Genomic DNA, 24,365 nt, shown 5'->3' with positions numbered 1-24,365 from the left:
CTGACTAACGTGCCATTAGATTGTTGACTATAGGCATTGTACAATGTGTGAAGTAATGCAGGATGATGACTTTGAGCAACGTTTTCCTGGTGGTTACATTATATTGAACACCTTTTTATGTGTTCACTGACTAATTATATACCTTTCAATACAAAGACTCTTCATACTTTAGAACATTGAACTGGGCTGGGATAAATCTCGTTGTGAAACTTTTGCAGAATGTGCGAGGCCCTGAGTTTAACTCCAATACTACTATGAGAGAGAAAACAAGGGAAGAGGAGAGAGAGAGAGAGAGAGAGAGAGAGAGAGAGAGAGAGAGAGAGAGAGAGAGAGAGAGAGGAAAGAAAAGAAGAAAAGAGAAAACAGGTTATTTGTCTCATTGATTGTAAAACTTTATCAGACAAAAGATTTTACAAATGTTTTCTCTCATTTCTTAGCTTAAATTTTTTACTTTCTTGGTGGTATTATTTGCAGTGCTTCACACAGGCCAAATTACCTAATTTTTTTTGGTACAGTTTTTCATTCTTGCTTTCTGAGAATGGGTGTTGCCTGTGTAGTCCCAGGCTGGTTTTAAGCTTCTAACCCTCCCACTGCCTGACTTTCCTGAATGTAACAGGTGTGCACACCTGTGTTCAATTTGTTTTACTTTTGGGGTAAGTTTACTGGATGACAGAAACAGAAGGTCTCCAGCAATGAGTATGGAACTCATTCCAGTCTCACAGATGTGACTTCTTGCTTTCGGGACCACTGTCTAGTTATACACTTGATGGACAGTTTTTCTAGTAGACATTTGCATCTTTTAATTTTATTTTTCTAATGGCATTTCCCTTTAGTGTGTTGTGTTTTGTGAAGCACTGTATCTGGACAGTTAAGCCATGTGACAGAACTAGTTAGTGTAAAGAAAATTTATTGGTTGGGGAAGGGAAGGGGTAGAGACAGGGAGATGGCAGAGAAGGACAGAAAGAGAAGAGACAGAGGAAGAGAGGAAGTGGCTGCCCAGAAACATGCAGGAACACACACACACACACACACATACACGCGCACACACGCACACACACGCGCGCACGCGCATGCACACGCACACACACACAGAGAGAGAGAGAGAGAGAGAGAGAAGTTAAGAGAATAAGAGAGGTTAACCGAGAGAGGTTAAGAGAAAGAGGTTAAGAGAGCGACCAGGAGATGGATAGAGAGAGGGGAAGCTGAGAGAGCAATCCCTCTTATATACTTGGTTCACACCTTGCAGGCTACACAAGCTGTTGCTAGGTAGCTGTTGGGTGAATTATAGCAGAATTGTCTGTAAGTCAAAAAAAAAAAAAGTCCCCCTGCTATAAACTAAATGTTTGCTTCGCCATATCTTGAAGTGGTACCTGTACAATGGTTACCATTTATCTAGGCAAATAATGTTTTAATTAAGCTTTCATTACTGCTGAAGCTTAAAAGGCCTATTGATTTAAAAATATCTTGTTTTTTTACAAAAGTGAAGAAAAGATAAAACATCTGTGTACCTTACCTGGTTTTTTTTAATTATTATTATTATTTTTTGAGACAGTTCTCATTATGCGGCCCAGGCTTACCTTAAATCTGCTTCCTCCTGCTCCGACCTCCCAAGTACTGTGGTTACACGCAGCTTTCTGTTAGAATTGTAGGAAGCAGAATTCATTGTTGTGTTTCATTACTGTGGCGTAAGGAAGGTCCTTTGTAACCTTGTGGGCTTTTTATGTCCACCACAGTTCCTGAAAAATGACACAGAGGTTTAAATTTATTTACAATGCTATGTCCTTAAGCTGGGCTTGCTTCCCAATTATCTCATAACTCAATTATCTTGTTTATGCTCTTGTGTGCTTGCCACTTGGCTGGTTAGTTACCTCTCCTGATTTCATATGTCCACGTCCTGAGTCAACATGGCAAATCTTCCCTGCGCCTGACTCTTTCCCAGAGTTCCTCTCTCTCTCTGCCAGCTGTCCTGCCTGTTCTTCTGCTTTGCTATTGGCCATTCAGCTCTTTATTGACAGGTAATGCCTTTACACAGTGCACTAGAGATTTTCTCTATGCTCTTTTCTTTCCTAAAGGCTCCATCTCAATGTATAGTTATACACATCAAATACAAATTCAGGCTTCGTACTGATTTCATTTGTCTACAACAAAAGGGAAGTCTTCAATGAAAGAGTAGCAGCATGCATGGCCTAACACCAGGGATTCAAAAGAAGCATGCACGTTATGGTGGGAGCACTGGAATGTAGTCACACCAACCCTGATGGTCTATGTCAGTCATAGACACATAGTCAGGAGACACATAGTCAGTCCCTGGTGAAGACCAGGGAACTTTAGCTGGCCTCACAGAGCACAATGCTTCATGGTAAGCTTAGAAAAATGTGGAAGGGCTGTTGTTTGCCATAACAATGGGGGACTGCAGATCAGGCTCAGCAGAAGAACAGTTTTTTACCTGCATTGTACAAGGCCCTGAGTTCAAACCTTAGCATCATACAGACCAATCAACAAACCAGCTAAGCAAACAAACAAAAAACCCCCAAAAACCCAACAACAAGAACAAAAAAAAAAACTCAAATTGACCAGAAAGTTTTAGTATAGTGCAATTTAGGAATAGCTTATTATCCTAATCAGGTATCGCATATTGCATAACTGCATATACTTTTATATGATTCACATTGCAGTTTATTTTTTTAATGCTAGCATCACTATAAATACAGTAGTGATGAGTTTTTCTGTGACAACTATGGAGTCACCAGAAGGTAGGGCATTTCCAACTTCTTTGTCATTTTATAAACACAGTCACACATTCTCTCCATTTCATTTGTTATTAAAGTTAATGTAGACTTTAAGAGGATGGTTGCATAGCTCAGATGATTAAAGCACAATTTATGTATCACACAACCAATGGTATGACACAGAGACCCCACCTTGACCTGTGCAAGCCCTAGGACACTTTAAGCGCTTTTGTCATTGATGCTAATCATCATCAGCTCTTTGTTTTTGTTGAGATTGGGTCTGGATATGTAGCCCAGGCTGGCCTCCCTCGAGTGCTGCAACTCCAGGATTGCTGGCATACAGGCTTGTATTACCACACCCAGCAAATTAATCACTTAGTTTCTAGTCTTGTTTTCTGGGGAAGGGATTGTTCCAGGGCCCTTTATATGCCAGCTAGGCACATTGTGGCTAAGCTACATCTCCACCCTCATGATGAATCTTGGATTGTGTCTAAGGTATGGCATCTAGAAATGTTTCCTCATTTCATCATAATCTGCACAGAATTGAAGTTTAGTGCTAGAAAATGTAGGTAAAACTTCTTTTTCTTTTCTTTTTACTGTTTTGAAATTTCCTCAATTTTATACTAATTCATATATAATGATGAAACTCATAATATTTGGGCACATTTTCCCTGACTAATCCTTCGATCTTGTCTCTGTCATATGCCAAAATTAGTTTTCTGAAATTTACTTTTTTAATGACTCCAAACTAATTCATTAACAGTCACTATGCTTAGGTGATAGAAATATTTTTATTAGATATATTCTTTATTTACATTTCAAATGTTGTCTCCTTTCCTGATTCCTTCCCCTGAAAAATCCCCTAACCATCTCCCCTCCCCCCTGTTCTCCAATCCACCCATTCCTGCTTTCCTGTCCTGGTATTCCCCTATACTGCAGCATCTCGCCTTCTCTGGACCAAGGGCCTCTCCTCCCTTTGATGTCCAAGGAGGCCATCCTCTGTTTGAGCCATGGTTCCCTCCATGTGTACTCTTTGGTTAATGGTTTAGTCCCTGGGAGCTCAGGGGGGGATACTGGGTGGTTCATATTTTTGTTCCTCCTTGGATCCTTTCTCTGACTCCTTCATTGGGGACCCCATACTCAGTTCAATGGCTGGCTGAGAGTGTCCCCCTCTGTATTTGTCATACACTAGCAGAGCATCCCAGGTAGCAGCTATATCAGGCTCTGGTCGGCAAGCACCTGTTAGCATCCAGAATAGTGTCTGGGTTTTGTAACTGTATATGGGATTGATACCTAAGTGGGGCAGTCTCTGGATGGTCTTTCCCTCCATCTCTCCTCCACACTTTGTCTCTGTATCTCCTCCTGTGGGTGTTTTGTTCCCCCTTCTAAGAAGGACCAGAGTATTCATACTTTGTTCTTCTTTCTTCTTAAGCTTCATTTGATCTGTGAATTGTGTCTTGGGTATTCTAGGTAAAAACTTCTTATCTGATTTCTGGTTCATACCCATTGATCTCTTTCTTGTATCCAGTTGTCCACCCTATTTTTTTTAAAACCCTAATTGTTTCTGTTCAGATTCCACCTGATACTGTAGCTTCTCATAACAGTGAAAAAAAGCTGGACTCTGTGTTTAGGATCAGTAATTTCTTAAGCTCCATTTTCATGGAATATCCATTACAGTTATTTTATAGCATTGCATAGTCTTCAGAATCATGGGAGCAGCAGAGTTTTAGATGTGAGAGGAGTCCAGTCACCTTTACTTCATAGAAGAAGCACCTATAATTGTTTCACCATGTGTTTGCTGAAGAATAGTTCTTTGTGCTACTCTCTTGAGCAATGAGTGAGTTGGATTAGCATGTTTTGATTTTAAAGTGAGTTACAAAACTTATATAAATAAGGAAGTACTTTGCTAGAAAAGCAAATGTGTGCTTACACAGAGCTTTTTGTCTTCCGACAAGGGCCTCCCTCTTCATTTTCATGTGGCCATAGAGAAGGAGAGCAAACTCAGAGAATGATTTTGGTAAAATTCTATTACACATGCTGCAGTGTGTACTCATGTCTGTTTAACCTGACAAAGTTCACCCTTCTTACAGTATTCTGAAGACAGGGTTTATATAGTTGAGCATTTTTATGTCCACATATTGTCTTGTGAGCATGAGGTTAATGCAAAATGCATTCCACTATGATTCCCAGAGGGTGGTGAGAGTCATGTTAATGCTTCAGAAGACTGTGTATAAGCCAGACACATGACATATCTTATTTGGCCCGTTATATATATATATCCTTCTTATGTCTATTTTCAACTGAATAATCAGGTCAAGAAGCATTAAATAAGTTGCCTAACCTACTAAGGTAATGGCTCAGATGAGGACTGTGTGTCATTCTCTCTTCCCTACAGGGTATGGCTTTCCCATTTCTTTTTTTTTTCTTTTTTTTTTATTCGATATATTTTTTATTTACATTTCAAATGATTTCCCCTTTTTTAGCCCCCCCCCACTCCCCGAAAGTCCCATAAGCCCCCTTCTCTCCCCCTGTCCTCCCACCCACCCCTTCCCACTTCCCCGTTCTGGTTTTGCCCTATACTTCTTCACTGAGTCTTTCCAGAACAAGGGGCCACTCCTCCTTTCTTCTTGTATCTCATTTGATGTATAGATTATGTTTGGGGTATTCCAGTTTTCTAGGTTAATATCCACTTATTAGTGAGTGCATACCATGAGTCACCTTTTGAGTCTGGGTTACCTCACTTAGTATGATGTTTTCTAGCTCCATCCATTTGCCTAAGAATTTCATGAATTCATTGTTTCTAATGGCTGAATAGTACTCCATTGTGTAGATATACCACATTTTTTGCATCCACTCTTCTGTTGAGGGATATCTGTGTTCTTTCCAGCATCTGGCAATTATAAATAGGGCTGCTATGAACATAGTAGAGCATGTATCCTTATTACATGGTGGGGAATCCTCTGGGTATATGCCCAGGAGTGGTATAGCAGGATCTTCTGGAAGTGAGGTGCCCAGTTTTCGGAGGAACCGCCAGACTGATTTCCAGAGTGGTTGTACCAATTTGCAACTCCACCAGCAGTGGAGGAGTGTTCCTCTTTCTCCACATCCTCTCCAACACCTGCTGTCTCCTGAATTTTTTATCTTAGCCATTCTGACTGGTGTAAGGTAAAATTTCAGGGTTGTTTTGATTTGCATTTCCCTAATGACTAATGAAGTTGAGCATTTTTTAAGATGCTTCTCCACCATCCGAAGTTCTTCAGGTGAGAATTCCCTGTTTAACTCTGTACCCCATTTTTTAATAGGGTTGTTTGGTTTTCTGGAGTCTAACTTCTTGAGTTCTTTATATATATTGGATATTAGCCTTCTATCTGATGTAGGATTGGTGACGATCTTTTCCCAATTTGTTGGTTGCCGATTTGTCCTTTTGATGGTGTCCTTTGCCGTACAGAAACTTTGTAATTTTATGAGGTCCCATTTGTCAATTCTTGATCAGGCAGGCAGATCAATGGAACAGGATTGAAGATCCAGAAATGAACCCACACACCTATGGCCACTTGATCCTCGACAAAGGGGCTGAAAACATCCAATGGAAAAAAGATAGCCTTTTCAACAAATGGTGCTGGTTCAACTGGAGGTCAGCATGCAGAAGAATGCGAATTGATCCATCTTTGTCTCCTTGTACTAAGCTCAAATCCAAATGGATCAAGGACCTCCACATAAAGCCAGACACTCTGAAGCTAATAGAAAAGAAACTGGGGAAGACCCTTGAGGACATTGGTACAGGGAGAAAATTTCTGAACAGAACACCAATAGCGTATGCTCTAAGATCAAGAATTGACAAATGGGCTTTCCCATTTCTAATAAAATCATTCTGACTTTTGTTTTGACTAATCCTAATTGAAAAAGCCCCAGGAATACTATGTTGACTGATGAGACTCTTGTAGATAAAGTGAAAATTAAGGTGAAGTATTGTCCATTTTCAGAATTACCAGGAAAATGCATTTCAGTGTAATTGGTATAATTGGGTCTAAAATATTGTTCTAAATAATGAAATTATTAGGTAAAGTATGAAGCTTATAAACTTGGAGTTGGGTCAGAAACTGAGAGTGGCATTTCACAGAAATGAAATCATGTTAGGTTTCAAAATCCAGTTAAAGTTGCTTTATATGCATTCCTGGTACTAAAAAGAGCTCACATCAGTAACTATCAGCATACTTGACATAGTTAATATAAATCTAGTCACATTTGTCACACTTGATGACTATGAAAAGATGTTCTTTGGACACTCTAGGCTGCAGATTCCATCCAACTGCTCTGTGGGCAGTGATGGCTTCTGAGGAAACAGTGGAAGAGAAAGGGCATGGGTGGGAGATGCTAGCTTTAGAGGCATAGACTCCACTTTGATTTGGATAGTAAGTATGACTTAGATACCTCAAATAAGGAATGGATGATTCTTGGCTAAGAGGGTAAATTTGGGAGATTTGTGGAGATAGAAGGTGAGATGTAACTCTTGGCCGTGTGTAAAAAGGACATGTCGAAGCAGATGTCTAGTTTGGTTTCTGCTGTTAGAGTTAAGAAACATCCAAGACAGCAGTGTGGAACAGTAAGCACTGAGATACATCAGAGTTAAAACACCCTGCAGGAGGGCTTTTACTAGGCAGCTTAACACCTAGGCTTAAGAGTCTGTTTGGGTTGAAGCTGTTGATTTTGGAATCCTAGACATCTAGGTGATAGTTTAAGTGATGAGAGTAGATAAGGTCACCCGCCAACAATGCGTGAAGGGAAGGAAAGTAAAGAGGCTGAAGGATGGACCCTGGACAGAACCAGGGAGCCAAGTCAGAAGAAAGGAATTATGGGAGCTGGAGGCAGAGGGACCATTTGTGGTCCTCACAGTGTATTACAAAATGGAGATGATCCATTTTGGTCTCTATTTGTGGTGAAGACTCAGCTCATATAGTATGCAGCTGGCAGTAGCTGGCTTACACAGCCAGATGTCCTGTTGTTTCTGACATAGTCTCCCTGAACCACACTGGTCCGCCTTGAGTTGCACACTCCATTTCTCCTGGAGTTGTCTTATCTCTACAGAAAACCACTGTTGTCTGTTTAGTCTTTGCATGGACATTCCTTCATTGAATTCTGCCCTGTTCAGACTTCTTCAACCACACTTCTTTGGAAAGACTCAAATGAAAGCTTCGAGACAGTTTTGTTAGAGTAAAAGCCCAGGGCAGGTGAGCTGCACACCTTGACAGCTGCCTAAAGGACAATGGACAAGAGAAAGCAAAACAAGCCATGCCATCGTCGGAGTTAGCCAGCATGGAGGTTAGCCACGCGGTAGACAGGCAGCCACATGATGGGGAGGGGAACTTCAGAGAAAGAATAAGAAATCCCACATGCTAGAGAAAACATACTCATGCTCTGGATAGCCCCTGAAAGAAAAAGGAGGAAATAAAAGTTTTGCCAGAATTGATTCAAACAAGGATTCGACTGAATCTTATGTTAGCTCATAGGGACTACAGTCAGGGATGAGGATTGTAGCAAGAAAAATCACATTATCCCATTAAAGGAATAGTTAGTTCTTTTAGCCCTTTTACCCCTACATACCTGAGAGGTAGTCCTTTTGGCAGGTGAGTGACTTATAGGTATTAACTTTTATTTTATATTTTAATTAAAAAGTAACATATGGTTACATCATTTTTCCTGTCTCTTTCCACCTTCCTCTCCTCTCACATTCCCTCTTACTCCCTCAGATTCATGGCCTTGTTCTCTTTGTTACTGCCGCATATGTATCTATAAATGCAACCACAGACTCCTCCCTCTGCTCCGTGCTACTTGTGTGTATGTGATCATGGTTACAGGGGGGCCACATGGCATCGGCTAACAATTCGGGGATTGTTCCTAAGGAAAACAATGTAGCCTGCTCGCCTGTGGTTCCTTAGCTGCCTGTGGTTCTCTTTCTAGGGTTGAGGCCTTGTGAGCTTTCTCCCTTCCCCACTGGTATGTCAGTTGGGTTGTCCTTGTTCTGATCCTATTTAGACAGCCAATGTGGTGAGACTTCACAGATGTAGCTTTTCTAATATAATGGAGAGATACAACCTCACAGCAGATTTCCTGGTCTTCTGGCTCTTACATTCTTTCTGTATAGTCTCCCAAGATGTTTCCTGAGCTTTGGGTATAGGAGTTGTATTGTTGGTGTATCCGTTAGGGCTCTGCAACCCACAATTACTTGTTTTTGTAAAAGTCCTACCTAGATGTGACATTTACAGATGATGACAACAACCAGTGTAACACTGTAACCCTAAGGGCACAATAGAGGCATTCATATCTTGGTGGTAATTGGACTTAAGGCCTGCTCAACAGGCAGGAAATCATGCCCAATACTGAAGCCTAGATAATTACTGGGGGCTGGCGACTTCATGGCTCTTAGGAGAACTTACTCCTGCCACTTTACTAAATCACCACAATCCTTAACTACATTCTAAATACTTATTTTTATTCTTACAAATAAGTGAGAATCACTAACCTGTCATTGAAGAAAACCTTTCTTTGCACCATTCAGAGACTATTACAGAAAACCAACTGTATTGACTCTCAGGAGTGGAGACAACAGCATGAGTCTATCTGTGGTTTGCAACTTTCCTAATGCTGCGATCCTTTAATATAGTTCCTTATGTTGTGGTGACCCACAACCATAAAGTTATTTTGTTGCTACTTCATAACTACAATTTTGCTAGTGTTATGCATCATAATGTAGCTATTTGATATGTAGGATGACACACGATGTAGAGGTAGATTGTCCTAACAGGTTCATCCTTGCACTGGACCTGGGATGTCCCAAGAGCACAGCATTGGATGTGCACAGCATTGGATGTGTTGATGTTCATCGGAGCAGAAGTCAGGAGGGCAAGTAGACACCAGTCAAAAGTGCATGGCGGCCTAAGTGGTCATTCTTGTGGAAACCGAGACACCTTAAGAAAACAAGAACACATAGCAGCAGGAGTTAGCTCAGTCCGCAAGAAAAACAGGCAGGCCTCTCAAAGACCCAGTTCTCTTTCAGAGGACTCACCATCCCACTGCTGCAGCAGTGAGGTTTAAACTGCGACATGAAACTTTAAACTGCTCAAAGGAGACAAAATACAGCAATGGTCATGATAGAATCTACCATTATAAAGATGTAAATAAGGAATGAACGATGTAATACAGAAAGCAGAGACAGTAACATTCCAGTCTTTCCTTCTAAACTCACCCTTTCAGTCTTCTTGCATAGTGCTATAAATGATCATATTTTTATTTTGTCCACATTGAGACATTTTTATAAAGAGACTTGAGGCCTTTACGTCTCTGAAAGGTGTGAACACTCAAATGCCCGATAACACGGCACTCAGCAACTGCTTGAAGGAACGCAGCCATTGAGCCATCAGAGCTTCTTGGTAAAGTGTGGCTTATGCCGCCCATGAGAAAGTGTTCCCTGTAACAAATGAACAGACCTAACCTATGTGACATTCAACACCACCCAGATGCTTTGATGGTCTCTTTACTTTGCCTTTTTTACTATGCTATACAAAATGATAAGTACAGCATAGTTTAAGTTACAGCAGATTGTGTCCATAACCCACAGATCAGGTCTTTGTGAACTAACAGGCTATTTCCTGGGAAATAGAGGGCACCACACAATCAAGCTTCCCTGCATACTTATGTACATTTTTCTTCCTGTGGAGACAGGGTCTTACTATGTAACGCTGGCTGTTCTGGAACTTGCTATGTTGTCCAGACTAGCTTTGAACTCATGGAGATCTGCCTGCCTCTGTTGCCTGCGTGCAGGGATTAAAGGTGTTGTGCCACCACACGTGGCTTATGCATCAATTTAATTACCAGTACTCTCCATCTTTTTTTAATAAATTTTATGTTTTTTTAATTTTATGGGGAATATGAAATATTTTTAAATGTCATAGTTTTCCATTGTTTTGACTCATGGGATGGTGAACCTTTCCTGGCGAATTTCCTACAGGAACTTTTACTTTGAGAGAGAGCCTACTGGTTTTACAATGTCCTGCTCCTAATGAGCAGTAATATGAAAGGAGATAAAAGGCAGTCAGTGCCAGAAAGGAAAGTCTTTTTATGAATGATATAGACAGTTGAGTGCCTTTGACCTGCTAGATTCTTAGCCCAAAGAGTACTACAGATTCCGTTTTGTTGTTCTCCAGCATTGCCTCCCGTTTCTCCATTACCTGTATACATGGTTCCTCGTTACATTTAGGCAACCTTGACAAGTAGGTGTCATGTTGAGAGAGAATTTCCAATAACTCATTCTCTGTTCCAGGCATCACAGTGACATCTGTCTACACCCCGAGATGTCTTCTTGGATAAAGGTCACATCATATATTGACATTGAGTTTCAAAGTGCAAAATTAAATCCAGAGAGAAACACCACTTGACTCTTTCCTGTTACACAGTACTCCGATCTGTTACCCATCACTGATTTCAATCAATCTCTGATTTCCAAAGGACATTTTTTTCCTTCTTAAATATTATAACTCTGCATGCCTCACACATACAAGGCCTTAGGTTTGGTCCCTAGCACCATGGAAAATGAAATCTGTGGCTCCACCAGATGTTTTGCAAAGAAATGTTTGGGGGCTTAGTAAAGAACAGGTTAAGTGAGATACTCAGCTACTGAGACTGACAGGCTGCTGGCCTGAGACTCCCTCACTCTCCATTGCTGGCTTCTTTTGGCATCGAGGAAGGCAGCTGAGCAAACCCAGGGCTCACAGCAGGACCTGATGTTGGAGTCCTCTGGACGTCTGCTGTGGTAGACTAGCTCAGGGAAAGTACTTCATGGCCTGCGAGATAGGGAGGACGATCTTTTCCAGATTCAGTTGTGTCTGAGTTCAGAGGTCACTGTGAATGCTTATGATTATCAGAATTTACAGTAGCTTATATGATGCTCTTAGGCTCTGCTCTGGACTGCTGTAAGAGGAGATGAGAAGAAGATTGAAAGCCCAAGGAGAATTCTGCTTAACTTCAGAAGTGCCAGTTTTCCTTATTATTGTTATAGTCAATCAGCACCTACATCAGCTGCCTTTTAGCTCCTGCCTTCTGACAGACCTGCCCACTTCCTAGGATGGGTGGCCTTGCCCCATGTTGGTGGATGCCTTCACATTCTGCCTTTGTCTCTGAACAGCTTCTCCATAACTTAAAAAAGAAGAGCATGCATAGGCCACGCCTCACATTCCTTGCAGCTCTTGAAGCCTGTTTTCTAGCATGGCCTTGATATGGTGATGGCCATGTTCTTCTGGAAAACTCTTCTCATTTGTGCTAACTGAAGCCTGGCGTCTTGAGCTCCTTCAGAAACTTATTTGTAGGCCTGTGTTCTCATGGCATGTCCCGGTAACCTGCTTCCATTGGCTAGGTTCTGCCTCCTAAAGTTTCTAACCACCTCCCAAAGTAGCACGGCCCACTGGGGACCAGGTTCTCAGCATGCAAGCTTTTGAGGACATCTCTGGACCATGATAGTACCTCCGTATCTGTAGTCTGTACTTGTTTTGGTTTTTTATTAGATATATTCCTTATTTACATTTCAAATGATTTCCCCTTTCCTGGTTCCCACCCCCCCAGAAAGTCCCATAAACGATCTCCCCTCCCCTGTCCCCCAATCAGCTCCCTCCCGCTTCCCTGTCCTGGTATTTCCCTACACTGTTGCATCGAGCCTTTCCAGGACCAGGGGCCTCTCTTCCCTTTGATATCCAACAAGGCCATCCTCTGCTGCCTATGTGCCTGGAGCCATGGGTAACACCATGTGTACTATTTGGTTGGTGTTTTTGTCCCTGGGAGCTCTGGGAGTACTGGGTGGCTCATATTGTTGTTCCTCCTATGGTACTGCAAACCCTTTCAGCTCCTTGGGTCCTTTCTCTAGCTCCCCCATTGGGGACCCTGTGCTCTCAGTTCAATGGCTGCCTGAGAGTGTCCCCCTCTGTATCTGTCATGCACTAGCAGAGCCTCCCAGGTGACAGCTATATCCGACTCCAGTCAGCAAGCACTTGCAGTTACAAAACCCAGACACTATTATCGATGCCCATAAGTACTTGCTGACTGTAGTCTGTACGCTTAAGGTGGCTCTAATTCTGACTCTGTCTTGAATAAAGCAACAAGTTCACATCATAAAACAGTCTAAAAGTGAATTCATTTTACCTTTGATAGTGTATTGGTGGGAATCCTAGCTATCAGTTTAGGTTCTCACCCGAATCTCCATCTCCCTGCCCTCCTGTCTCATAGCTCACCTCCTGCTCCAGTCGGTTTTTCTATCCAATGTAGAGTAAGGCCAGAGGGTAGAGAGGATTTGCATGAATGAATGGCCTGGGGCAGTTCTGAGGAGTCTGGGTCACCCTTGCCTTGAGCACTGGATGCTTAAATGGGGGAAGGAAGGGATTAGGGATATTTAAGTCTGTTTGGAGTAGGAAATCAAGGTAATTAGAGATTCTGAACAGAGGAAATGTGAAACCCAGGCTCTAGAGAGATTAGTGAGACTCTCTAACACAAATGGGTAGAGGCAGGAAAGGCGTTGGTGAGCGGAGATAAGGGCTGGTGTGCTGCTCCGTGTCAGCCAGAGTGCGCCTGGGACAGGAATCGGTGTCACTTCTAAAACTCTTTTGTTTGTGGTAACAAGAAGACATCTGAAAGGAAATGCCCTTAAACTTCTGCAGACAGGGGACTCCAGAAGACTCACAGGAGTGCAGGGGTTGGGAGCCTGCTGAGTCACAGTGGCCTTCTCAGATTTTACAACTTTTTCCAGTCTCGTGATTCATTCTTTTGTCCTTTAATACTGTCGTGTTATTTGTGTTAATAATAGACCTCATTTATCTTGAAGATAGCTTCCTGTTGAGCTGCCATGGAATCTTCTTTGGACTTACTTTTCCCAGTGACAAGCAAATGGCTATAAGACTATGGCGGGTCAGAGTTTCACAACTGTGGACAAGTTTATCTGCTACTGTGAGTTAAGTAAAGATTAATGTATTCCAGGGACTAACTCAGTCCCATACTCAGTTACAGGAAATCAACACCGTCAAGGGTTTTCTCTGAAACTAGAAAAGGGTGTGCTACAATGGCTGTTTGTAACAGCCTGTGGTCCGATGTGTTGGTAGGCTTGCAACCTGGCCACCAGCACCCCCTCTAGGCTGGAGTATGGTCGCCTTATGTCTCTCACTGAGGCCTGAGTGGGTGGGAAATAACTGTAACAAGTGAGGAGGGCTGGCTTTGATTGTTAGAGAAGAGCTTTTCTCATCTACTGAGGCTAGGAGAAAGCCAAACCTTTGACTCACTGAAGGTGTTTGGTGGCCATAGTAAGAGTTCGTGTTCAGTCTGTATGAAGTCACCCTGGACTACCCACTGTCGTATGTATTTTCAAAGCAAACACTGTCCGTGTCCCTCACAGACTTGAGGCAGCTTCGTCCTGGCCTAGAGGGTCATCGTTATCCCTCTGTCCTTTGAGTTAGGTAGCTCTGCATAGAGGGCCATCTAAAGACTCTCAGTGACATAGAAACAAGCCACCTAGTACTTAGCAGTGGCCAGCAGGGTTGCTACAGTTAGCCTGCACTGTAAACTGGGAAAATTGCCCTCCATCCTCAGACTTCATCTTTCTCCTTCTTGGGGAGGCCTTGTCGCCTCCATTTAACCAAGGCTGATGACAGCAAAAATGAGAAGGGCATATGGGAGGAGAGGGTACACGGGGAGACCCAGAGGTGTGAATAAACTGAGCTTTTGAAGTGCAGTGCTCCTTAGGTAACAGAGAGCTTGATGCCTATGACTCCCAGCCAAGGTCTGCAAGGGAGAGCACCTGTTGCCTCTGAGAGTCCAGGGATGCAGGAGCTCAGGTAGCTGCTCTGCCCCTGTAGGAGCCGGACACACCCTCAGCAAGTCTGCACTGTTCGTCCTGCCTGCCTTTGAAGTCCATCTGCTGAGGCCCTTCCCTCTCAATAGCTATCTTCTTGGGCCTCTCAGAAGCTGGCTCTTAAGACCATAGGGAAAATCTGCATCACCTCCCTTTCCTGGCACTTCATCCCTTAGTGTATGGACTTCAGTCCAAACCCTTCTATCTCCATATGCCTTTGTTGAAATACTTCCCTCAGAATGAGGCATAATACACATGCATTTTACAAAACATCGGATTTATGCGTTCTTATATTAAGAGTCTCTTTATCTGGGGAGGGTATTTGTTCTGACACCCCAGGCAGATGGCTGAAATGGGCACAGTACAGAATAACAATAACTAATGCGTAAAGAGGTAAATTATAGCAATGACTGTGGTAAAACCTCTAGTGTTTCCCTGTTAGAGCTATGACAAAGTCTGAAGCAGCCTGCAGTCTGACTCCTTTGACTTGTATCTTTGCCGGGCTTTGGTCCCCACAAAGGCATTCTAGCCTTCATGTACCTTGATGATCTTCCTACTTCTGTGACTTTGGTTCAGGGAACTGGGCTGACCTTACTCTAAAGAGGAGCGGCTAAAGTTATAGGAGTGAAGGAGGGCCCGGGAGGACAGTGATAATCTGAATAAATCAAGAGGTTGAGATGCAAACAAATCATGCTATGGTTGCAAGACAGGAAGGGCCCAAGTTCTGGGAAAATCCCATGAGACAACCTGGCTGCCAGTGGGGGAAGGTGCTGGAGACTGAAGTGTCGGACAGATGGAGTTTTATAAAGGACCATGGAGGACTGACAGACAGAGGTGTGGCCAGAAGTGGGCAGGCAAACTGGTGGATCTCCATGACTTGGGTGAGAGGGAGGGGCCTTAGGGAGTGAGGATCGGCTTTACATGTGTTGTAGTTACTAGGTTAATCTCAAGTGGCAATAAAGCTTTCCGGCACTTTCCCTGCCGGTGTGTGACAGTGTCAAGGTCTGGTCATTGAGCTCCTTATGTCGGTCAAGGATATAGTCCGTAAGCTGGGAATCGTGCTGTGGGAGAACACATGAGGGCTGCTCGGGGCAGCATGGTGCTTGCCACTGGAATTGGTTGGAGCTACACTGAGCTTGCTTACCTCAGGTGAGATAGATAGATGGATGAGGTTATGAACCCAATTGTGTCCTTCCAAAGTCAAGTATTCATGCCAAGCATGCGATTATGACTGTATTTGGAACTCAAATCTCTATAGAGTTACCTCTAAGAGGAAAGGCCTCTTATGCACAGAGCCTCATCCAGTATAACTGTGTTCTTGTAGGAAGTGATGATTAGGACATAGACCATGTGATGTCAGGGAGAAGGTCATTTGCAAGCCAGGGACAGAAAGGTCACGCACATGGAGACAACTCTGCCAGCACCTCATCCTCACACTTCCAGCCTCTGGAACTTTGAGAACGTGAGTTCCTGTTGCTACAGCCTTCCTGGCTGGCATGCTGTGACAGTACCTCACAGGAGGAATATGGATGGAACAGGGAAGCCCTCGAGGACCAGAACAAGGCTAGATTTGAGAAGCAGCAAGTGTGCAGTGTGCTGTGCCTGCAGATCATGCATCTGGTTACATCCGTGGGGACAGCCCAGGCTGGCCAGCTTCCAAGGTGTGTCAGAAACTGGCCTGGAACTTGAGTTAGCCACCTAATCTCTTTTCGTGAGGAAATGGACTCTCCCTCCCATTGTTTCCTTCCTGTAAGAGGAAATACATCTTCAGGAGAAGATAAAGTCTCAGGACCAGGATGGTCCTTTAGTCCAGAGTGTGGGGTGCTTGTAGGCTTTGAGGTGACAATCTTCTTTGCCCCGAGTGACCAGGTTTCTATGTGCCACATAGCAATCTCCTCCTATTCACATACATCGGTTAGAATTAGTGGGCTAACATGGATACATTATTAAGTCTATATCTCATTCCTATTTCCTTAATTTCTATGGAATGTCCTTCTGTCTCTAAATTTCATTTACGAAATCTTATTACTGTCAGTGCCCTTTTGTTCTTCAGTTTCTCTTGTCTGGGACATTTTCTCATTTTCTACTCAATGGTCTTGACACTTGTGAGATGTCCTGGCTAGGTGTTCTGTCTGACGTTCTAATCACGATTGCATTGTCATTAAGGGTTGTGCGGGGGAGGAACATGAAGCACAGTGCCATCGTCATTACATATCAAGACACCCACTGTCAGTGTGAGGAGCTGTAAGCTGGCCTTGATCCTGTGGTTTTGTTGGGCTCCTTTATTAGAAAGTCCCCCTTTATCTGATCTGTGTGCTGTACTTCTTGAAACAGTCACCGTGCGCTATGCACACATAGCAGAAAGCCCTGAGGTTGTGAAAATGCTTAAAGGAATTTGCAGGATTCTGAGGGGCAGGTGTGAGTGAAGACTCGACTGAGCAGAGAAGAAAACCAAACCAGACTCCACATGTCAAAGAAACAGAAAACAAAATGTCATGCTTTAAAAACATTTATCAATATTTCATTTCTGGAAAAAAGTGTCCCATAATATTTTTTGGAGGGGGGGAAGAAAATGGCCTTTAAAGTCTGTGATGTGATGGATAGAATCCCTTCCGATGGCGGGCTCGGAGATTTGTTTGATGAAGCGGAGCCCCTAGCCCTTATCTCTACCACGGGGTTTTGGAAAGCCATTGCTGCCTCCACAGAAGAAAGATCAAAATTATTCGGCATTTTATTATTGATTGTGAGGATTATTAATTGCGAGGTGATACGAGGCTGCACTCAGAAAGGCCGTGCCTCGAGGGTTAATACTGGACGCTACAGTCCCTGTGAGGCTGCGCAGCCTGGCCTGGTTCTTCAGTACTGACTTTCTTACCTCCCTCTAGCGGTCACTTGGCTCTTTAATTTTTCACAAACAGACTCTTTTCTCATATCCTGATTATAGGTTCCCCTTCCTCTACTCTTCCCTGTCCTTCTCGCCTGATTCTACTCCCCATTTTTCTCTCATTACAAAAGAACAGGCATCTAAGAGACAACGGCAACCTAACAGGACGAAATAAAATACAGTAAAGTGAAGCAAAAGCATCATAGTGAAATTGGACAAGGCCACCCAACAGGAGGAGGAGTCCCAAGGGCAGGCGCAGGAGTCAGAGACACACTCCTTCTCACAGTCAGGGGTCCCATGAAATGCTAAGCCAAAAGCTTGTAGACAAATTCAGCAGCTGGAAATCAGTTTTAGGCAATCCTTACAGCCGTCTCTCTTGGAAATTTCAAGATGTAAAATGTACAATGATCCAACTTTAAGTGTGCTTTTGTTTTTTTGTCAAGAATTGCTTTTTAAATGAGGAAGTGTTTCAATTTCCATTTATTTATTTGGTGTGGGTGGTATGGAAGGTGTGAGGGATAGGGGGTGGGGGGGGCTTGTGGAGGTCACGTGGGGGACCTGATTTGGCTGCTTGCAGTATGTGTGTGCGTGTGCGTGTGTGTGTGTGTGTGTGTGTGTGTGTGTGCTGAAAGAACAAGTGCATGTTCTAGAGAGCATGTCGGAAAGCGGCAGAACTTTCCGAGGTGAGCAGTGCAGGCTCAGCATTGTCTGCCATTACCTCACAGATGAAGGTTCATCGGTAGTCAAGGAATTGGTCTTTTTCTAGAAATGTGCATCTGCATTCATTACTTTACCATAGCTTCAAAAAAAGCTCCCCTCCCCCATCCAATAATAATAATGTCAGCCTGTTGAGATCATCTGCCAGTCTAAAAATAGACTGTTGAGAACGGCTTTTTAAGATTGGTTCCTGGAAATGCTGGACGGTGGTGCAGGTCCTAATCCAAATCCCCCCCAACCCCGTTCTGTTGGTGCAAGGGTTGAAGGATACTACCACTCCACCCCTGAGTCACACACACCCTTGCCTCCATCCTCCCAGTGAGGAATAGTGTTTGGCTCCCGGGATGTAGAGAAAGATGCTCAACCAGTGTGAAATCATCCTTGAGTCACATTGAGCGGAACAGAGACAGGAAGGGCTCTCACAGACAGCCTCTCGTGGGGCGGTCGTCTGCTTCTGACTGGCCGTGATCCCCTTCTACGCTTGATACCCCGAGGGTTCTGCGAGGAGGATAGACACTGCTGCTTTTCTGAGTCGTGTGTTAAGTGATGCGGTCGGCCTCTCTTGTGTCTTCAGCTCCACCTGATCCACTGGAATTCCACACTGTTCGGCAGCATTGACGAGGCGGTTGGGAAGCCCCACGGCATCGCCATCATCGCTCTCTTTGTCCAGGTAAATTCTCTGCTGTAAGGTGGCAGTGCTGAGAGACGCGTTCCCTTAGTCCTTGTGTGGAATATATTTTTAAACTCTCAATTTTATTACTTAGAGGTCAAATTAAACACATGTGAATGCTGATAATTTGACCGTTTCCAAGAGTTGAGCTGTATTTCTTGTATAAAATAGGTCACTTATATATTAGATGTTTTCTTCAGAGTGGTACCTGGGGCCTTTGGAGAAACAATTTGGAAAATGTCTCCTGAAGTCAAACTTCATTTTATTTAGGAAAAAGAATTTCACAAAAAAATTTTTAGACCCAAGTTTACTATGAAATCTAAGAAAAGCCAACACTATAATCATGTAGTGACTCGCCCTGTCTTTTTGTTATTAATAATTTTTACTCAAAGATGATTTAAAATGCTTTATAGAAAACAATGCTAAAATAAAGACGGGTGGAGACCATGGCAGTTTAGGCAGTCTAAGTGGGCATTCATTGGTCTCTGTCACAACAGAGACTATAACACAGTTTAGCAAACGCATAAAATGGAACCATGTGCTGTGAAGTAGAAATTTGAAAGATATCCTAAGGTGAGTTTTGAACCTCATCCTCAGCTTCATGGTTTGCTAAAAGACTTAGCAGAGGTGAAAGGGTCCTTGGGAATCTTAGCAGCCTTCTGGTCTCAGCCGAAGAGCATCCGAGCGAGGCCCATGGGGTCAGAATTAAAACACAGCCTTGCATTTTAAATGGAATTCTCTCCCCATCTCTACTTCATGTTTACATAGGCACATCTAAGTATTCCTTTAGTTTTACAACTATTATATAGGTAGAAAGAAATGTCAAACTATTGACAGCAAATGTTTTTAATTTTCAGTATTTTGAAGAATTAACTTAGAAAGACCTTTTTTTCTGTAACCTGGGAAAGGGAGTGGAGTATCAGGTTGGCAGAGTTGAGGCAGTGGAAGACATTATATCATCTGTAGGAATAAAAACAAGGATAATAAACTTAGGAACACAAATGAACAAGACGTCGCCATCTGGGGAGATGGCAGCAGCTTCATGTTCAGACGTCGTACTTGGTGGATTTGGAGTTTTGTTATGGTTGTTTGCTGTTACAATTGTCTGATACTGCATATGTATAGTGGTCTGGGGACTGAGGAGGCCCTGGATTGAAAACTTAGCTTCCTGGGACCAGCCTCATGTTTCCAGGAGCAAGTTCGTGGCCGCAGAAAGGCCCAGAACATATGCAGACGTTCTCACCTCCGTGCATTTGCTGTGAGGAAAGACTCAGGAGTTGCTGATGAGTGTCAGAGGAAGCAGAGGAGAAGGGGCCAAAGTTCCCACACCCCAGGCTGGTGCCCTGGCTGCAGCAATGGAGTCCCGGAGTAGGAAGTGGGGGCAGTGTCGGCTGATGTGATTTGTAAAGGCTTGGCTCAAACAAGAAAAGGCCAAAGGAGTAGAGTTCGTGGTGGGTTTGAAGCCTGCAAGCTAACACAGACATAGTTTAAAAAACACAGAGGAAAGAAGAGGGGATGGTGCATGCAGAGGCGTCTTAAAGGAGAAGGGAAGGTGTAGAGTGGAGGATGTCTGCCCAGGCTGCTTGGATTAAGGCCTCCCACACAGCACCTGCTTCCTCAGGTGAAGAGAGCGCAGGGAGTGAGTGAGGGACACTCATGTCTGGGGTCCTTCCTTATTCTGCGACACACAAAGTAGTGTTTCAGAGTAAGAGGGATCTGAGTGTAGGGTTTGGCTTTGAACCAGCCGGCAGTGAGAGAGATAAAAAGGAGTCTGGGCCAACCCACTTAAGGCTGGATGTCATGGATTGGGTGGGACAGCGCGTGAGGTGTTATTCTCCATCCACACAGGAGGAAGGACATTTCCGGCAGATTGGTGTGATGATCAATTGGAGAGCAGGCAATAGGGGGATAAAGGGCCTGGAGACTTGAGAGGCAGAGAAGATGTCATTCTGTTTAATGAGAAGGGATGAATCAAGGGGCTGAGTATGTCCGGCTGCTAACACAGACCTGAAAACTTCAAAAACCGACAGCAAGGAGGATAGCAAGGCTAAAGTAACCAGTCTGAGATCATGGGGCTAAAATGTGCCAGTCAGACACAGAAGCCGGCTGGTCAGTGCAGTGTGGGCGAGCTCACCACTGGGCCACTGTATTGTGTGACTTTACAGTGTTCTGATGGGGACTCTTCTCAAAGTTTGTGATCTGACAGGAGATTCCTAAAGGAAAAAGTGATCCCAATCAGACGTTCATGCCTCTAAGAGCTACCTCCTCCTCCTCCTCCTCCTGAAATCATGAAAATAAGAAAACACCATTTCTTCTGATGATTGGGGAGGGCTCCTGGTTGAGATGCTGGCTTTTGCACTCATGCATATATTTGCAAGTTTATTTTAAGTGTTGCATTTTTTTTCTAGAAAATCTAGTAACGTGCATCATCTATCATATTGTCTTAGTTGTTGTTTTGTTGCTGTAAAGAGATACCATAACCAGGGGCAACTTATAAAAGAAAGCACTTAGTTGGGGGCTTTTGGGGGGCTTGCGTACTTAAGCTCTAGAAATTTTGCTTTCTGTTTTTAGAGCCCATCTCAGGAAAGTTTTTGATCACCTTGAGCTGACTGACCATTCTCCTATTCATTGTTTCTTTCTCTTGCACGTTTCACAGTTAATGTTAGCAGAAAGAAAGGTGTGCCCGTCGGCAGCTACTGTAGCTTCTTGCAGGCCAGCCTGCAGACATGTTTGTAGAGAAAAAGCCTAGCACAGCAGCGCCTGCCTGTCTGAGGAGATGCCCGAGCCATGCTCTTCCTCCCTGTTGTCAGGGCCACAGGAGGGAGGCTCAAAGTGGCAGTCAGATGCCACTAGACATTTACAAAGACAAGGACATAAGTGACAGAAACTTACTTAGAGTATCAGTTTTTTGGAACATCACTTTAAATACACACACATATATATTAGAAATGTCTGTTTTATAAACAATATGTAAATACGTATCATAAAACATATAAATAAAGAAATATATGTTATATATATGAATGCTTTAAAGTCATGAAGAAGAGGCTATTGAATAGTGATCAGTGATAATCCAGAGATGTTTTAATTTTGATATTGACATATGAAACAGTATATCCACTTCTGAGTTAATGAAAAATTTCAATTTTGATGAAATTTTTATGGCAATGCTGCTCTAAAGGTCAAAGGCAAGAATACAGGGCAAAATAGATAAATAAATAACAGTGAAAAATCTGGGCATGGTGATACATGCCTCTAATTCCAGAACCTAGGAGGCAGAGATAGAGACAGGTGGGTGTCTGAGGCCAGTCTGGTCTACAGACCACATTTCAAGGCTAGTTAGTTAGTTGTCTTTTAAAGAAGGCAAGACTTTAGATACATGTTGCATAATTTTAACTCACAGCTACTTATGCTATTTTTCTATAGAAGCTTTCATGGTTTTGCATATTGCCTATGAAATAATAAATGATAAATATCTATAGTAACATGAATTTGGATAGAGTCTCGGGTATTAATTGTTCAAGCCTTTGAAACATGTCACCTTTAGTTATTGGTCTTGAGCATAAATAGAAAAGTAATTTAGTTCCTGAGAAGGCCATTCAGGTGGCCTGGAGCCTTGCATTTGGTAGTTATTCTGGGTAAAAGCCAAACATGAAAAATGTATTTGTGGTTTGTGCTTTATGTATTTCAGATAGGGAAGGAACATGTTGGCTTGAAGGCTGTGACTGAGATACTCCAGGATATTCAATATAAGGTAAATCATTATTTTGTGGTTTTATATGAATTCCCAGGGGGCCACCTCTAGGCTTAATATCTCTCTAGAAGGACATATGGAACTCTGAATAGCTGCTGAAGTCAACAGTTATGGTTTATTACAGGGGGACACCGGGAAGGAGACATGTGTTGAAGCCTGGAACCAAGCTTTCTAGTGTTCCTTCTGGGTTCCTAGTAGTCCCAGCCTGACGTGTCACCAGTGTGAACTGGGAACGCGCATGTCCTTGATGTCTAGGGATATTTTCAGGGACTGATCATTTATCATGAATTGCCTAGTCAATTTTCCCTGGATTCTTCAGTCCTATTGTTAGTTCTCTAACACTGAGTTAAGGCCGGTGACCATATATTTTCAGTATAAACACATTGGCTCAATGTGACTGGTGAAACAGGTCCCAAGGAAAGGGTTGAAAATCACCAGGGGTCCACCTTAAATGTGACACAATCCAAGCCTTCAGGTATAGGAAAACATCTTAGCAGAGCTGGGGGTGGGGTACTTCAAGGGCTCTGAGGCCATCTTCTGGAAGGCTCATTCTCACTTCCCTGATAACTTTTCCTATGGCATCTGTTTTAGTAAAAAAATTTCTGAGGGGCAACAGGCACCAGTTGCATATTCTACACCAGGCATTATAAATGAAATTTAAATTAAAAAACAAACAGCCGTAGACCCAGAGGAGGTGTATTTTACTGGATCCAGTCCATTTCACTCCAGTGAGAAGTGTGGTCAGCTCAGTAACATTGGGAGTTGGTAAAATCATCAGAAGAGATTTAAGTGTAGAGACCTTTAGTTCTAATAATTTTTATTTGAAATTTTATAAATTTTATATTAACATGCAGTGAATTGTCTTTCTTTTTTCAGGGAAAATCCAAAACAATACCATGCTTTAATCCTAACACTTTATTACCAGGTAAGCATTTATCTGATGACCTTGAATGAACTCTGTGTGTGTAACCTCCCCGTTCTCCTTGGGTGTTCATAAGCATCTATTATTAGCTGACAGAATTTCTTTGGAATTTCTGTTCTCTGTACCAGGTGCACTTTCAGATCACTGTTGATTAGGCAGGAAAGCTTTTGAATGTTAGGAAACCCTTGCCTCCACTTCCTTATTCCAGAAGAACTTTCTCAGTGACATCATTTGTAAAATGTAAAGTGGCCACCTCAGGGTAAAGAACCCACAAACCTCAAATAACTGATACACTTTCAAGACAATCAGGTTATTGCTAAAATGAAATAAACCTTGTATCTACTTTTATAAGGTTACTTCCTTACAGCATCACTATTTAATTATTCTAATTGTATTTATACACAAGTAATAATTATATATAAAACACCCTGAATATCTATAAAACATAATTTGGAGTTCTGTTTTGGTCTCCACTTTTCTCTGCTTAAATTATGTGCTATTCCATAGTGCTCCAAACTAAACCATGTTGATACATTGTATCTTCTCTTTACACTTAGCAGCTCTATCACAAACTATTTTCCCTCATATATTGAAGACTTCCCTTGGTGTATGTTTAATCACCAGTTCTCTTAGGCAGTGCTAAGGAGTTCAAACAAGTGTCTCATTTTCTTGTGTCACAGTAGGATTTTAGTAACGTACTGTTGAAAAAGCAATGAAAAGATTGCTAGAAGGGAATGTTTAAAAACATTGCCTTTGCGTAAGTTCAAATCCTCCACCAGTTAGTAGCTGTGTGATCCTGGATAAATGC

General features: G+C 42.8%; 1 protein-coding gene across 2 annotated transcripts in view; it reads left to right on the top strand.

The window, feature by feature from the left end:
• The window catches only part of Ca8 (carbonic anhydrase 8), a 97,430-nt gene that overhangs the window by 38,543 nt on the left and 34,522 nt on the right, over nucleotides 1-24,365 (top strand). For both annotated transcript variants that reach the window (XM_052176043.1, XM_052176042.1), the window contains exons 4-6: nucleotides 18,786-18,881; nucleotides 22,573-22,635; nucleotides 23,512-23,560. In XM_052176043.1, the coding sequence (XP_052032003.1) occupies nucleotides 18,786-18,881; nucleotides 22,573-22,635; nucleotides 23,512-23,560 (208 nt within the window). The remainder of the gene's footprint in view (nucleotides 1-18,785; nucleotides 18,882-22,572; nucleotides 22,636-23,511; nucleotides 23,561-24,365) is intronic.

This window comes from Apodemus sylvaticus, chromosome 3 (genome assembly GCF_947179515.1).
Source record: "Apodemus sylvaticus chromosome 3, mApoSyl1.1, whole genome shotgun sequence".
NCBI classification, from domain to species: Eukaryota; Metazoa; Chordata; class Mammalia; order Rodentia; family Muridae; genus Apodemus; species Apodemus sylvaticus.
The sequence above is the reverse complement of the archived record's forward strand: the minus strand, read 5'-3'. Positions and strand labels throughout refer to the sequence as shown.